General features: G+C 37.6%; 1 protein-coding gene across 24 annotated transcripts in view; it reads left to right on the forward strand.

Annotated features, from left to right (window-relative positions):
• Positions 1-17,399, forward strand: part of eif4g3b (eukaryotic translation initiation factor 4 gamma, 3b) — a 209,792-nt gene that overhangs the window by 136,228 nt on the left and 56,165 nt on the right. For all 24 annotated transcript variants that reach the window (XM_078425386.1, XM_078425388.1, XM_078425391.1 and 21 more), the window contains 2 exons: positions 1,037-1,822; positions 13,762-13,850. In XM_078425386.1, coding sequence (XP_078281512.1) covers positions 1,037-1,822; positions 13,762-13,850 — 875 coding nt within the window. The remainder of the gene's footprint in view (positions 1-1,036; positions 1,823-13,761; positions 13,851-17,399) is intronic.

Consider the following 17,399-nt stretch of genomic DNA (forward strand, 5'->3'; position numbering starts at 1 on the left):
AACAATTAATTTCCTTTTCAAACTTTTGTATCTTGAACACATATATATGCAGGCATGTGAATTTTCCGTTTTCCGTGGATTTCCGCATTTTTTAAATCCATTTTCCGCGCTTTTTGCATGATTTCCGTGTTTTTCACTTTGCTGGACAAACAGAGAAATCGGATCAAAGAAAAAAAAAAGAAAAGAAACGATGTATAGACTTGTAATGAACACTAGGGTCCGCGAGAAATCCCCCGCGCCCTGGAAGTCTCCCCGAAAATGTGGTACCTAGGCTGGGCAAGGCAGCCAATCTCGACCTCATCGGGACTTCCACAGCCGGTCAGTGGGTTGAATTTGCAACCTGTGGCCAGGGCCCTGGAACTCCAGCCCAGCTGGAGCCAACACATCTATCCCCATAGATTTCCTTGGCCGGCTAGATAAACCAGCAAAGCTCTGGAACCAAGAGTGCCAGAAAATCAGTGGTGGAACTGTGATGAGTAAATATTAAATTTAAGTGCAAGATTATATAACTAAATAAAAATAATAAAAATGTTATTAGTGTACAGTGACATATTCACATTATTCTGTAATGTCCGTTTTTACTTTGAAATGCACTAAAAGAGGCTTGAAACTGGTAATTTTGTGTGTAAATTTTCCAACATTTTCCAATTGTTTGACCCCTGCCGTACACCTCGTGCAAGCGCTCAGCTCTTTTCCTCTTTTTTTTTTTACCTCGCCCACATGCCTGTTATATGGATGTAAGTTGACATCATAATTAAAAATTCAGTTCAGGCTACATTAAGAATGGTGTTATTACATGACAAACCTTTTAAGAAAATTCAAACTATTTCCTCTTCCCAAATATGGTTTGATCCGGGTTAACAAATGACAATTAAGTTTTGACCATGCACAGCCATGGATAGTTAGGTTTTCGAAAGAATGCTAATAGGTGACTTGTAATTGTTCTGTTTTTATTCATTTTTTTATGATACGAACTCTGTGTAAAACAAAAATGGTATGTTCACTGAAATAGAATCCCTTTCTTTTGCTCACACAGAAGAAAAACCAATGCCGGAACCACCAGTGAAAAGTTCTACCACAGATGTTAGAACAGAAATAGTTGAAGAAAAGAAGGAGATTGATGGAGAACCACCTGATCCAGTTCCTTTACAGGCAGCGGAAGAGGAGGAGGAGGTAGAGGTGGAAGAGGAGGTGGAGGAGGAAGAAGAGGTGGAGGAGGAGGAGGAGGAAGAGGAAGAAGTGGCCGAAGGGGAGGAGCCGGAAGAAGAGGGAGCTTTGGTGGAAAATGTTTCCAGTAATGCTATTTTCCCAACGATGGATTGTGCTGACGAATCTGAAACATCCATTTCCAATGAGGAGAAGAATCTTGCATTGACTGTACATTTGCACACCGAAGTAGAAGATGATAAACAAAAAGAGCAGGATATCAAAGATCTCCCTGAAGAAACAATTGTTGCTCCATTTGATGAAACCACGGTACCTTGTGCTGTTATCACGACTACAGAAGTGAATGGCATTGCAGGACAGGAAATAACACCAAGCACCCTAGAAAGTGTTTCACCAGATTTTTCATTGCCAACTAATGTAGAGATTGAAGATAATCTTAGGACAGAAACGGAGGCAGAGATTACACTTTCTCCCGTTGTTTTATCAACCAATCTGGAGGCTGCAGCAGAGGAAGGGGACAGTGAGGAAGCTCCTATTAATGATGACAAAGATGGAGATGTGGAAAGCAAGGAATCTGTGGAAGTTGAGGAGAAAGAGGTAGAGGAAAATGAATCACAACAATTAAACTCCAAAAAAAGCCCCGAGATTGTGCAAGGTAGGTTTTCATTGAAAAAAACTGCATTATTTCAGTTCTTTATGTTAAAAATTGTTGTAGTGTAACATCGTGAAAAAATTAAGTTTCTCTTGGATATGAAAATGTTTTTTGTATTTTCTATTTGTGCATTCCAGTTAAGAATGTTTTTGAAGGCTTTACTGCTTGTAGACCATGTCACTGCTGTGGCAGATTTCAAATTGTTTTAGTTTTGCTTTCATTGCATTCAGACTCCCATTCCTTTATTGCCATGGTGATCCCGTTACAATGTTTGTATTATTCTGTTCATTATTCCAATAGTGGTTTTGTCTCCCATCCCAACAGAAAACCAAAACTGATACAAAGATGGCTATATACTGAGTGCCAATGAAAACTGATATTTTGAACACCAGGCAGGGAAGGAATTGCTTTCATCAACTTTCAACTGCAAAATCGGTTTGTCTAATAAGTAAAGGGGACATGTAGATCACAAAAGTTCCTGGTTCAGTCTTTGATCTGTTCTGATTTAGCTGAATGTTCCTAAGATGTTAGGAATCAAAGTTGGACTCAAACTGCCTGTCCTGTAGGGAAGGGAATTAGTAATGATTCTTTAATGATTGCACAGTACATTTTTCCAAAGATATGAGAGTAGAATCGGGCAGAGCTATGTTATTCCTTATCTGAAATAACAGCTGATGATTTAAATTCAATTGTAAATGTAAATAATGATTTTAATTACTAATGGCAATTGACGCTGAGGTGTCAGTATCTTGAGAGTTGGAAGGTGACAAGATCTTTGAAGAGGTGTGTTTTCATTTCATATCCAGTCTTTAATCTCAAGAAGGTTTTGGCTATTTTCTGAATTAACTTTGTTCATCTTGAATTTAGAACAAATTCACAATGTAATTGGTTACAGTGCTCAGACAAGATAAATATCACCATAGTGGTTTCTCAGCTCTCACTGTCGATCACAGTGATTTGAGTATACATGGTTATGTGATGGTATGTGAACCATGCTTGTCTTCTCAGTAGATTATAGTCCTGAGGTTTCACTTTAAAAAGTGTACCCTACGTGGAAGTAAAAAATTACAGTTGTTCATAAACCCGTACTTTTGTATGAGAAGATTTTCAGTTGGATCTAAAATAATGTATTACTGGTTATATCTGACATCACGGCCATACTTGATCAAATTGCAAAAACTAGGCTAATTCTCAAATGCTTAATTAATCAGCGTTTTAAAATGTATGAAAACTGATGCACGTTGGCAGGAAAAAAGATCAAAAGGATACTGCTGGAAGATATGGAGGAAGAGAGCTGGGATAAAAATAAGTGGTATCTTGTAATGGCAGGTGGCAAAATAGGAAAATGGTGTTTTGGATTTTATAAGAAACCAGAATGCAACAAATAGCAAAAATAAAGAGGTGACGTTCTGGAAGACTGGAGCATCATTAATGTTGTACCTTTATTTAAGAAGGGCTGTGAACATTGTCTACATGGACTTTAGCAAGGTCGGCTTGACCAGAATGTTAGATCGCATGGAATCCATGGTGAGCTAGCCAATTGGATTCAAAATTGGCATGGGGGAAGGAGTCAAAGGGTAGTTGTGGAGCGTTGCTTTTTTGAGTGGAAGCTTGTGACCAGTGACGTGACTCAATGATCATTGCTGAGTCCATTGCTGTTTATAATATACATTTGGATGACAAAGTAGTCATCATATCATATCATATCATATATCTACAGCCGGAAACAGGCCTTTTCGGCCCTCCAAGTCCGTGCCGCCCAGTGATCCCCGTACATTAACACTATCCTACACCCACTAGGGACAATTTTTACATTTACCCAGCCAATTAACCTACATACCTGCACGTCTTTGGAGTGTGGGAGGAAACCGAAGATCTCGGAGAAAACCCACGCAGGTCATTTGTAAATTTGCAGATGACAGCACGATGGGTAGTATTGTGGACAGTGACTAAGGATATCTAAGTTTATAAGAAGATCAAGATCAGTTGGGAAAGTGGGCCACGGAATGGCAAACGGAATTTAACTCTGACAAGTATAAGGGTTACATTTTCATATGTCAAACCAGGCGGGACTTAAAACAGTAAGTGAGATTGGACAGGGAGAAATTGGATAGGTTGGGATTTTTTTCTTTTTTTGTGTTGGAGGCTGAGGGGTGGCCTTATTTGGGTTTAGGTTTATTATTGTCCCATTTTACCAAGGGACAGTGAAAGAAACACTTTGTTTTTCATGCTATTCAATCCGATCAGATAATACATAATACAATCAAGTCAAACTCTAGTATAATCGGTAGAGCAAAAGGAAAGGTACAGAGTGCGGAATATCATTTTCAGCATTGTGGAGCATCAGTTCCATAGACAAAGTTCAATATCTGCAATGCAATTGAGGTGAATAGGACATTACCTGAGCTTATGCAAGGACTGTATAGAAGCCTGATAACAGAGGGGAAGAAGCTATTCCTGGGTCCGGAGATACATGGTTTCAAGCTTCTGTGTCTACTGCCTGATGGAAGCAGGGAGATGAAGGAATGAGTAGAGTGGGACAAGTCTTTGATTACAGCGACTGTTTTTTTGAGGCAGTGTGACGTGTAGTTGGAGTCGATGGTGGAGAGTCTGGTCTGTGTGAAGACTGGCCTTCATCCACAAGTCTGGTGGCATTAGGTAGAGCTGTTCCCAAACCAAGCTGTGATGCAACCTGACATTATGCTATCTATTGGACGTCTTTAGAAGCTTATTAAAGTTATTGGAGAATTTTGTAAATCTCCTAACGAAGCAAAGACATTGGTGTGCCGCCTTGGCTGTCGCCACAATGTGGTTGATCCAGAACAGATCAGTGATAGTATTAACGCCAAGGTACTTGAAGTTCTCGAACATTTCTACTTGGACACCATTGATGCTGATTGGGACAGGTACTCCACCACGCTTCCTGAAGTCAATAACTAGCTCTTTTGTATTGCTGACATTGCGAGAGAGGTTGTTATCCTGATGGCATGCTAGTAAATTCTCTTTCTCCTGTATGTATTCCATCTTGTCCTTGTTCGTGATCTGACCCACCACAGTGATGTCATCTGCAAACTTGTAGATGGAGTGAGCCACATGTCAAACCATTGGAATTTTTGAGAAGTCAGATGGTGGATTATCTGAGTTTTACTGCAGTAAATAATGAGAGTTATTAGAGATTACAGTAGATAGGAGTATATAGATCCAGCATTCAATTAACTGAAAATGAAAGATTTCATCATGGGGATGAAAAAATAGGCAGAATAGTACTTGTGTAAGTATGATTTGTCTGGATAGCACACAAAACAATTTTTTGTTGTATCTCTCTTGCCTGTGACAACAAGAAACCTATAATTGGGATGAGATTTTGTCCTTTTGCAAAATACTTGGAAGTAAAAGAATGGGTGTGGAAGGGAAGGAATCCATATTTCAGACAATGCTTTGCAGCCATACTCTTAATCATTCTTTGAAATGAGGTGTTTCAGGGCATTCCCCAACCTGGACTTGATTTCCCAGTTATAAGAAGATGATAACAAGTAAATTGGAGAAAAAATTATAGAACTGGCAACTGGCAGTGAAATAAAATCTGTGGGATATATCTGGATATATTTTAATTGGTTACAAATTTGTTTCACGGTGTGGTTTTCCAATTAATAGTTTTCTTGTTAGTTGCGGTGTCCCAAATAGCATAGCTGCAGAGGCAAAGTGCATGAATATTGAATTTATAACACACAAGGAGGTGTGATTCAAGCCTAAGAGTTAACCGATGTTGGTGGTCGAACTGCTTTGCATGGTTAATTGAAATAGTGATTTACAAATACACTCATTTGGAGAGTTATGACTACTGGAAGATATCCATTCAGACAAGCAAACTGCACCATAGATAAAATTTTATGCAAGAGGGTTGGCACAGTGGCACAGCGGTAGAGTTGTTGCCCCACAACGTCAGAGACCCAGGTTCGATCCTGACTGTGGGTGCTGTCTCTATGGAATTTGTACGTTCTCCCTGTGTCTGCAGGTTTGTAGGTTAATTGGCTTAAGTACAGATTATAAATTGTCCCTCATGTATAGTGCACAGGGTGATTGCTGGTCGGCGCAGGCTTGGTAGGCCGAAGGGCCTGTTTCTACGCTGTATCTTAAGTCTAAAATTCTAAATTTGGCTGAAGAGAAGCACTAAGTAGATTATCCCAGTTGTGTTGTATTCGTTTTTTGAAATTGTTTATTGTATTCTTTTCATTCCAGATGTAGCAACATGCAATTAGGATAAATGTTTTTCCCCTTCAGCAGGGTCTTAGTTGAATGGAATTATCACCAGCCCAACAAAATTTATGTTTTTCTTTGGCAAACATAATACCTTCATCTCCAAAGCTGCATGCCATTGTGCTAATGCACTTAGCTGTTTTGTTGAAGCAAGGGAGATCCTGTTATGTAGCACCTAGTTAAAAATTGATCGATACTTCGTAATTGTTTTCTATGACATAATGGAGCTTGCAGCCAGTTTCAGCAATTGTGTAATAAATAATTGTTTTATTTCATGTGTAAGAGATTTGTGATTGGGTGCAGCTTTTGAATCTGATTTTATACAGATATCATATTGTCAAAATTGCATTGCTTTTTTCAAATAGCTGAATGTACTTAATGGCCATCAGATATCTTGAGATTTAGTTTTATTTGATATGCATGTGCAGGTTAGTAGATTTACTGTATTGAATCAGTGTTAAATGTTTGATTCGAGATGCATCTGCAAGTATGATGTGGCTTGATATTATCTTATATAAATTTAAAACGTGGCAACATTGTATTGTAATATACTTAAGACACATTTGAAAAGAACTATTAATGGAGTTTTTTGTATGAATTCAATCTATTCTTTGCTCTCCAATTTCATACATTCTTGAGTATTAGTTGATGGCAAAATATGCTTCAAAACTGGTTGATTTAATTGCTCTTGTGGATGTTGAGGACTGCTTTTCAAATGTGAAAGTGATTTGATGCTCTCAAAGTAGCATCATTAAAAGATGAAGGTATCACAAAATGCTGGAGTAACTCAGGGGGTCAGGCAGCATCTCAGGAGAGAAGGAATGGGTGTCGTTTCGGGTCAAGACCCTTCTTCATTAAAAGATGAAATACCAATGGTGTTGAATTGGATGTTTAGTTCTGGGTGGTATTCATGTCAATGCACTGCTGTCATAGTGCCCAGTCATTTTAACCTCTTTCCCTCAATTTATAGTGGTTAGTTTATCAATGTTTAGAACTTTAGAAATGGTGACATTACTAGATTAGTATGTTGTGTCAGTTGTGGCATAGTTGGTTGCACTTTGGCCTCATCAGAGTTGTGGGTTCAGATTTCAGTCCAATGGCATTTTGAACCAAAGTTCCATTCTTTTTTTGGTTGCCAGAAATGATCCCATGACACTACAATATTTCAAAGCACTTAATGTGGTCATTCCCATAAGTTGATCAATATTTATTGTTTAACCAACATCACTGAAAGACACATTATGCTTATGCTATCACATTGCATGTGGTTAAAGCTTGCCTTGCATAAATTGGCTACCATTTCTTTTTATTACAGTGATTACATTTGAGAAGTATTACCACTTATAAAACACTGCCAGGTGTAAAAGCTGTGGAGGATTTTTAATAATTGAAATGTTTGAAACAAAATAAAGAGTTAAAGTAAATTTAACATAATTGAAAATGTTAAATTAAATCAAATAACGAAAAGTAAACAAATTTGCCTTTGCTTTATATCTAGTCTCCATTGAAATTAATGTAGTTTTGTATCTTGAATCAGACAATTTCTTGACACAAATGCCAGGGAGTTAGCAAGGTGCAGCTCCATTGCTGGATTCTACATGGAATCGCCAAGATTGCTGGGGTCGCAGACTAAGAAAGACTCTCATGGTGTACAATGGAATTAAGATCAGCTACAGAAATGGGCAAAGTAATGACCAATGGAGTTTAATCACAGCATGTACAAGGTGTTGCACATTGGGAGTGTAAATGTAAAGACAAAACATACTGTTATTGACATGACCCTCAACTGCATTGACGTACAGAGGAATCTTAGGGTCCAAGTCCATATCTCCCTGAAAGTGGCAACACAAGTAGATGAGTGGTAAAATAGGCATATGGTATGCTTGCCTTCATGGGTAGAGACATTGAGCATGAGAGTCAGGATGTCATGATGCAGCTTGAAAGGAGTTTGGTTAGTCTACATTTGTAGTATTGCGTGTAGTTCTGGTCACTTCATTACAGGAACGATGTGGAGGCTTCGGAAAGGTTTGCAGAGGAGTTTTACCAGAATGTTGCCTGGATTAGTGGGTATAAACTATAGGGAGAGGTTGGATAGATTTGGATTGTTTTCCCTGGAGGTTGCAGGGTGACCTGAGAGAAGTATGTAAAATTATGAGGGGCATAGATAGGGTAAACAGTCCGCACCTTTTTCACAGGAAGGAAACATCAAATACGATAGGGCATGGGTTTAAGGTGAGAGGGGCAAAGTTTAAAGGAGATGTGCGATGAAACCTTTTTATACCGAGGTAATGAGTGCTTGGAACATGCTGCCAGGGTTGGTGGTTGAGGCAGATATAGTAGTGGCATTTAAGAGGCTTTTGGATAGATGTCAAGATATGCAAGGAATGAAAGGATTATGGATTATGCTTGGGTAGATAAGAGATGGTCTTGGACTCAGTTTGGCGCAGACATTGTGGGCCAAAGGGCTTGTTCTTGTGCTGTACAATTCTATGTTCTACAAGTCCACTGGTGAAGTGAACTGACAAATTTGTCATTCTGAATATCACCAGAAATTTGATAGCACTGGCAGAAGTCTCAGACTTCTGAATCCACTAGAAGTTTTACCAGGCCAAGAAAATAGTTTCCCAATACCTTTTTTTCTTTTGTGCCTCATAAATAAGACAGAATATCAAACCAGTTAAGGAATATTGAACTAAAGGGTGATGTTTTACCGCTCACTTAACAGTTATAATATTTGATGAAGCTGTTACATGCTGCACTATCCGATATCAATGTGTTTGGATACATTATCTAAATTCTGCTGCTGGAATATTTAACGTCAATCTGCCTGAATAGATTTCCGCTTCACCTGGTGTGAAAGGAAGGAAATTCCAGCTGGGACTAATTGTGATTTGATTTCCATTTTGCCAAAAATATATTCTGAGATACCGATTCTTGTAACTCTCATTCCAACATACATAGCAGAAAGGATGTAAGAAATAGAAGCAGATATCTTCAGCCCTTTGAGCATGCTCTGCGCTTTGGTGAGATTATAGCTAATGGTTAACTTAAGGGCCACTTTTCTACACTAACCCCATAACCCACAATTCTATTAATAGCCAAAAATCTATCGGTTTCTGTTTTGAATATATTCAGTAATAAACCTCTGAAGATACCCTCCATAAATAATTGAACTCCTGTTGGGTGACAAATATTCTTAACTCCCTGATAATTGGGTGACCCCTGATTGTAAGACCAAAATCTAGGTTCTAGACACCCTGGGCAGGGAAACATCATCCCTGCAACCCAGCAAAATATTAATGGCAACCAGTGAAGCCTTTAATATTTTGCTATGAGATGGCTTTGAGTTACTAAAGAATGTATGGTTTAATATGCATATGAAAGTTAAGATATTTTGCTATAAAAACAGAAAATCATAGAAACACTCAGCTAAGGGGGTTCCAAACCTGAAATGTTGTTTCCTTCCACAGATGCTGATGGACATGCTGAGTTTCCAGCATTTTCTGTTTTTATTTCAGATTTCTAATATCCGCCGTGTTATTTTCACTTACAGTATTTTGCTACTTTATATGATTTTTATTTTCTGCTTTATATGATATTTTTTATAATGTACGAAGGTTAAAATTGGATATAAATTTAGATCCCCAATACCTTTGTGGCAGTTTTTTGTTTTAAATAAGTGTTTTTTCCAGAAGTGGTGCACTTGTTGACATGCATTCTTTAACTATTTTATAAGACCATAAGACATAGGACTAGAATTAGGCTATTCTGCCCATCGAATCTACTCAATTATGGCTCATATTATTTTTCCCACTCAACCCCATTATCCTCCCTTCTCCCTGTAACCTTTGACATCCTTACTAATCAAGAACCTATCAATCCCTGCTTTAAAAATACTCAGTGACTTAGCCTCCACAGCCATCTGTGGCAAAGAATTCCACAGATTCACCACCATCTGGTTAAAGAAATTCCTCCTCATCTCCATTCTGAAATAACATTTTATTCTGAGGCTGTGCACTCTGGTTTTAGACTCTCCAATTATTGGAAACGACCTTTCCATGTCCACTCTATCTAGGCGTTTCATTATCCGGTAGGTTTCAATGAGATTCTCCCTCATCAATCTAAACTCCAACTAGTACAAGCCCAGAGCCATCAAATGGTCATCATACATTAATACAATTATCCCTGGGATCATTCTCGTAAACTGCTCACAATACTCCAAATGTGGTGTGACCAGAGCCTTACAAAACGTCAACATTTCATCCTTGCTTTTTTTTTTCTAGTCCCCTTGAAATGATAGCTAGCATTGCATTTGACTTCCTTACTGCCGACTCAACCTCAAATTAACCTTTTGGGAATCTTGCACCAGCATTTCCAAATCCCTTTGCGCCTCCAATTTCTGAATCCTCTCCCCATGTATAAAGTAGTGTACGCCTTTATTCATTCGAACAAAATGCATGACCGTATACTTCACTGTGCTGTATTCCATTTGCCCACCTCTTTGCCCACTTTTCCAACCTGTCCAAGTCCTTCTGAAGCTTCCCTGCTTCCCCAGCACCACTTGCCCCATCATCTATCTTTGTATCATCTACAAACTTGGCCACAGAGCCATCAATTCCCTCATCCTGATCATTAATATATAAAGTGAAAAGAAGTGGACCCATACATCACCGGTTTGTAAGTGAAGCATCCACATAATGTGGCTCAGATTCAAAGAGGCGTTTTATACCATACAGTCTAAGAATCTCTAGCTAGTGGTGTTCCACACCATAACAATGAACTTAATCTAGAAAATGAACTATTATCTGCTTTTTTTCTGTACGGGGTGTTGCAATTTTTCTAACTACATTTAATCAGATTGTATTCTTTTAAAGAGATCGTCAGTTAAATTAAATATATATTCAACTATTTTATTGCTTGTGCTCAAACCGTTGGTTTAATTGTTGTAAATGTGACCACCTAATCCATTGAAAAAATCCAGATAATTTTGATTATAACAGGGAGACGATGTAGTAGATCATGCAATAAGCCTCTCAACCCAAGGTTAGTTTTTAGTATTTTTTAGAATCTATATATAGCAATATTAATTTGTTATTTTTTCACATTTTAGCTTCTGTGTGTTTTAACATAATTTAATTTACTGGCTGGAACAGGAGGATCTGTTCGTTTTTGTTTAAACAAATAAGGTGATGTGGTCTAAGTCCAGAAAGTTTGGGACTGTTGGAGGATATGTTGTCTGTCGCTTTGAAAACAAAGCAGAGGCATTGCTACTGCACTTTGTTAATGATTTCATCAAATAGTTTTTGCTTTTTTGTCTGTTACGTATAAATATCTTGATTAATCTTAATTGTATAATTACCCATCACAGGTAACATGGTTGCCACTTTCAATATAGGATTGCAGTGACTATTTTTTTTTTAATGCTAATGGCTTCAATTTCCTTTGCTTTAGTTTCACATTTTTTGTACATTTTGCCAATCATTCTTCAGATGCCCTGCAAAGTTGTGTTCAATTGTGCAAAATTTTGATTTTCCTCTTAACAGTGGATAATACGCATGCTTCACTCATAATTTACTTTCCTTGGTACATTGGGATCAGGAAACTATCATGTAGACGCATCCTATCATTCTGTTCAGACATTTCAAGCTATCCTTAGTACAATTTCAATAATGTTTTCATTTATCTAAACAAATTTGATGTCATTTAGCTTGGTTCACAAATTTGATATTAAGCATTTGTCATGTGCTTTATTGAAAAATATGAATTGTATATGATACACATCTAGCTGCTGATGGAAATCAAACCCTCAAAACTGCACCATCACTCAACAAGATCTATGACTCTGAGATCATGGTTGATATGATCTTAAATCTTAATTTTGCACTTTTGCTTAATTCCGGTGCTTTTTTTTCATTTCATTGCAAATTAGAATTCTAAGGAAGCCTTCAAAATATTCAAATATTCTGTTACTGAACAAGTTCCAGTCAGCCAGATTAATAACATTTCACAGACTTTACAACAGAGACAAACTAGGTTAACTGCCTTTAATGCACATATTATTTCACTCTATCAAACAAATTCTCTCTGTCCATCCATTGCTTCTATTATTATTGCTGCTGATAACATGCATTGAACTTAGTAGATCAGATTCTATCAGAAAATCCTTTTGTGTAAACATACATACAAATTACCTCCTTCCTTTTGCACTCTTATTCAATAAGATCGTGTTTGATTTGATTGTAAGCATAACTTCATATTTTTGTTTAACTCCTGTGATCTTTCACCACCGTTGCATATCATAACTCCATCTAACTGTGTCGTATAATATTTAAGACTCTGCTTCCACTGTCCTTCAATGGAAAGTTCAAACGCTTACACCTTTGAGGAAAAATATTGCCTCGCCTATCTTAAATATTAATTTGCACCAAGAGTCCTCTTCCAGATTCTCCATCAAGGGAAACGTCTTAGTTTAGTTTAGAGAAATAGCATGGAAACAGGCCTTTTTGCCTGCTGAGTCCACACTGACCACCTATCACTCGTTCACGCTAGTTCTATGTTATCGCACGTCTTTGGGATGTGGGAGAAAACCGGAGCACCAGGAGGAAATACACAGAGTCTCAGGAAGAGCATGCAAACTCCATACAAGATAGCACACAAAGTCAGCATCGATCGCTGGTCTCTGGCGCTGGTGGGCAGAGGTTCTACCAGCTATGCAACTGTGTATTTTCCACATCCAACATGCCATGACCCCTCAAGAGCTTGTGTGCTTAAATCAGTTTCTGTTTCATTCTTCTAAGCTCTACCAGATTCAAGCATAGTCTGTCCAATCTTTTCTCATGACAATCCATGCTTTCAGCTTGTCATTCCTAATTTCCTTTTACCGAAGTTCAACTACCGTATTCAATTGAATGGGCCACTGTAGATGTATCATCTATGGCTCCAATAGAGTTGAAGGACCATCTGTTCATTAAGTAACTGAATAACCCTGGAACCCATGCTAAATCCCAGAGGGGAGCTGGAGCAAGAGATCAGATTCCCTACATCTGATCTGCAGAACATTCTGTATGTAGTTACGGAAACCTGGAATATGTGGAAACATGGAGCTAAACAGTTGTTATCCTGGGAAACATTGGTTTCTAATCATCCCATTATTTGTCAAGGAACTTGGCAAGCATATTTTTACAATTTCCAATACAGAATCTTTCTTTTCTGTCCACTTGAAAGGGCTAGGATTTGGAAGTATAAAATTATTTTTACTCGGAGGGTCAAAAAACTTTCTGGTACATTTGTTGACTAAGTAGCTTTTTATTCATATTTAACATGCATTTAAAGACATAAATACTCTCCAGTCAAATCAACGTAAAGAAACATTGAAAAAAATATTGGTGTTAGATGCATTAAAATTTAGACATCCAATTTTATACAATGATACCATCTTTTTGGTCTTGGGAGCATTTTGTTTAATATTCTAATGTATGTTAATTAATAATTAGGTTTTTCTCAAATGCAATTAGCTGAACATTTAAAACCTTAGACATCCAGGGATTTTGAATAATCCTACATTTGAATACAGATTTATGTAGATTTTTGCTTTGAATACAAAATAACAGTAGAGTAATTAATTCCAATGATTTAAGCTGTTGAAGCTGAACCAAGCAAGTAATGGACCTCAACCTGTATTACAGTCCAGATGCCTATTACTGCACCAAAGATGCAGAAGAATCCAAAAGAGTGGAACAAACCTGATGAGGATTTGTTAGAGATCAGTGAAGAGGTAAGGGTTACTTTATCCACTTAATCATTTGTTGTATTGCGATGGTTTACTTTGCTATGCATTTTTGTGTTGGGATCAACTCTTACGAATGAAAAATGCATTCACCCATTTTGTTAACTAATAATGTGAACTATTTCCTAAGCAAAGGTTGACATGAAATCTGTTCCTATTTATTTTCCACTGATGTCAGTGGGTACTGGAAGTGTAGGAAAAGAGTATTAATACCCACGGTGCTGGAATCGTAGATATTCCCTTCTAGGTAGCCTTGATGATTGAACAGCCACAGTGCTTGGTGATCTCAAAAAGCCTTATGCCATCTTTCATTGTACTCCAGTGTCAATGTATTTTACCACGACATTACCAAAACTGCATCAGGTACATATTAAGACAATGTTTAAAATTGTGTTTTCGTATTTTGAAATTTAGCAACCAAAATAGACCTCTCATTCTTCAAGCCAATCTACCCTCTTTTAGATACTGACCGATTATTTCATCTCCATTAACCCACCTTTATTGGTACTCCTTTAATTACTCTGACCAAAATAACCTCAGCCTTGAAAATTTAAATCGACATTACTTCCATAATCTTTGGAAGAATGAGTTTGGGATTTCCTCCACTTTATAATGGAAAAATCGAAATGATTTATACTAATCTAAGAGATTGCGTTCTCATGTTCGACATTTCTTCACCGGACATAAATATCTATCCAAACTCATTTGGTTAACATTTCAATTACCTTAATTGTGTTACCCTTCTAGAAACATAGAAAATAGGTGCAGGAGGAGGCCATTCGGCCCTTCGAGCCAGCACCGGCATTCATTGTGATCATGACTGATCGTCCCCAATCAATACCCCGTGCCTGCCTTCTCCCCATATCCCTTGATTCCACTAGCCCCTAGAGCTCTATCTAACTCTCTCTTAAATCCATCCAGTGATTTGGCTTCCACCGCCCTCTGTGGCAGAGAATTCCACAAATTCACAACTCTCTGGGTGAAAAAGTTTTTTCTCACCTCAGTTTTAAATGGCCTCCCCTTTATTCTAAGACTGTGGCCCCTGGTTCTGGACTCGCCCAACATTGGGAACATTTTTCCTGCATCTAGCTTGTCCAGTCCTTTTATAATTTTATATGTTTCTATAAGATCCCTTCTCATCCTTCTAAACTCCAGTGAATACAAGCCTTCTGCTATCTTAAATGAAGAGACAAACATAAGACCACAAGTGATCGGAGCAAGATAAGATCAACTGCTCTCTTCAGCCCCACTGTTAAGTAAGTTTATAGCTAATTTGATTATAACCTAAATCCCAATATTACTGTCAGTTTTCCACATAACACTTGATTCACCTGTTATCCAGAAATTTGTGTTGCCCTAACTGTAGCCTCCACAGCTTTTGGAGAATTCTGAAGTTTCATAATCTTCTCGGAAGTAATCCCTCATCTCTCTCAGGTTAGTTACCCCTTCTGCAACACTGTCTCCTAATTTTAGATTTCTTCCATCGCAGAAAACATTCTGTCTGCATCTATCCTGTAATGTCAGAATCTTAGAATAATGTAATGTCAGAATCTTAGAATAAAATCACATGGCATTCTTCCAAACGCTTATGCATATAGGCCCAACTTACTTGACCATTTCAGAGGAATTAACTTGGTAAAGCTTCTCCAAATAGCTCCCTCAAATAAGAGGATCAATCTTTTGGTGTGGTCTTACCTTCTTTTGTGCTTCAACCCTTTTGCAATCGGGATCAATAACCACTCTATTGTTTGCTGTATCTATATTAAAGCAATATCATTCAATCCCTCACTACAGCATTCTGCAGCCTCTCACCATTTTAACAATATTCTGCCTTCTGTTGTTAACAAAGCAAATAACCTCACACATCCCCATTCTGTCAAATTTTTGCTCACTCATTTAATCTATCCATATCACTTTGAAGGCAGTTTGGGTCCTCGCAGCTTGCTTTTGCATTAATCTTTGTACTGTCAGCAAATGTGACTACAGAATATTCTGCCTCTTAAAGTTATTAATAATATAATGCGCCATCATTATCCCTGTGCCACATCTCTGAGTTTGCAGAGTTAAAAATGTGTCCAACTCAGTTTTCTGCCAGTTACCTAATCCACTCTTAATGCCAAGTTGTTACTGTCAAAGCCATTATTTTTCTGCAGTAATGTCTAATATGGGTCTCCCTGGTTAGTGACCATTCACTTTAATAAACCTTTGTTTCAGAAAATAATTTTATTTAATCTGATTTGTGGCTTAACAATCATTTTTCTCACTAAAATAATGTACGGGGAATACATTTCATTTGCTAGAATTTCAGTTCAAGTGACACTGGTTACCAGCACCATTAAGGCATCTTTACTCGTTTCACTAATTGACTGACTGAATCCGAGAGAGCATACTGCACTGCCATCCGGGACAAATTGCCATCTTGTGAATAATATCCGATATGAAGTGCCCACTTGTCGAATTGCCGCTTGGGCAAAGTCTTTAGAGCATGGAGAGCACCCCCAGCTAAGAGGACAATGAGTTTTTACCATAACAAACGTGCTCTGAAAGTGATTGGCACCTGTGGGTCAGTGAAATGCCTTGAGCTTCTTCTGATATGTTACCACCTCGAACATAAATCGTCTGTCCACATTTTGCATCACCATCTTCTTCGCGCTATGTAGCAAACTGAAAAATTTCCATAGAGAATATTGGGAAGCTATCACCTACTTAATTTTTTTTTCATTATGAAGGTCCTTTATTAACTGAGGGAGATCTGTATGATTATAGACTAATGTGCACAAATGTCTTGTCTTTTATTTGGAGACATATGGCCAAGAATAATGCTCTTAATGATTTACATAATATATTGAGACCACTGGTTTTGTTCAGCAGATTTTTGTGTATGATTTCATGTGGTGACTTTTGTGCTGATTGAATTTTCTTTGTCCAGTGGAATATAATCTGTAGAGATTGTTCAATATTTCTGAAAAAATCCAAAATTCAGCAGACATTATTAGATCAGATATTTTCTAATTTAGAAAAAAGCCATTTAAGTTTACCATTGGTGCCATTAGCTGCCAAGCATCTGTGGAATCTTAAAATGTAAAATGCTATTTTTTATTTAGTTGCCGTGATTTGAGTGTCACGTTTAGTGCAGAGAAAATCTTTTAAAGGAAATAAAGCAAAGCTGGTTAATGCTTAGAAAGGATGTTTAATATGTGTGCAGAAAATAACTGAAAAAGATCTATTCACCGGCTGGTTGACTGAAGCAGAAATTTCATTTGTACAAGACAGTCCTAATTATCAATCACAATCACAATAATACTTTATTAGCCAAGTATGTTTTGCAACATATGAGGAACTTCATTTATTAAAAATAATTTTTAAAAAAACAATGTCATCTTTCTGTCAATATGATTAGTTAGTTGGAAATAGTTCAATCGGTCCCAGTGAACTAGATTATAAAGTGGCAAACCACGCAATAAAGAACATTGCCTTCTGATATTTATAAAGGAACCTCTGCTGAAAATAAGGGCTTGGCTCTTGAAATGCGAATCC

This window comes from Rhinoraja longicauda, chromosome 30 (genome assembly GCF_053455715.1).
Source record: "Rhinoraja longicauda isolate Sanriku21f chromosome 30, sRhiLon1.1, whole genome shotgun sequence".
Taxonomy (NCBI): Eukaryota; Metazoa; Chordata; class Chondrichthyes; order Rajiformes; family Arhynchobatidae; genus Rhinoraja; species Rhinoraja longicauda.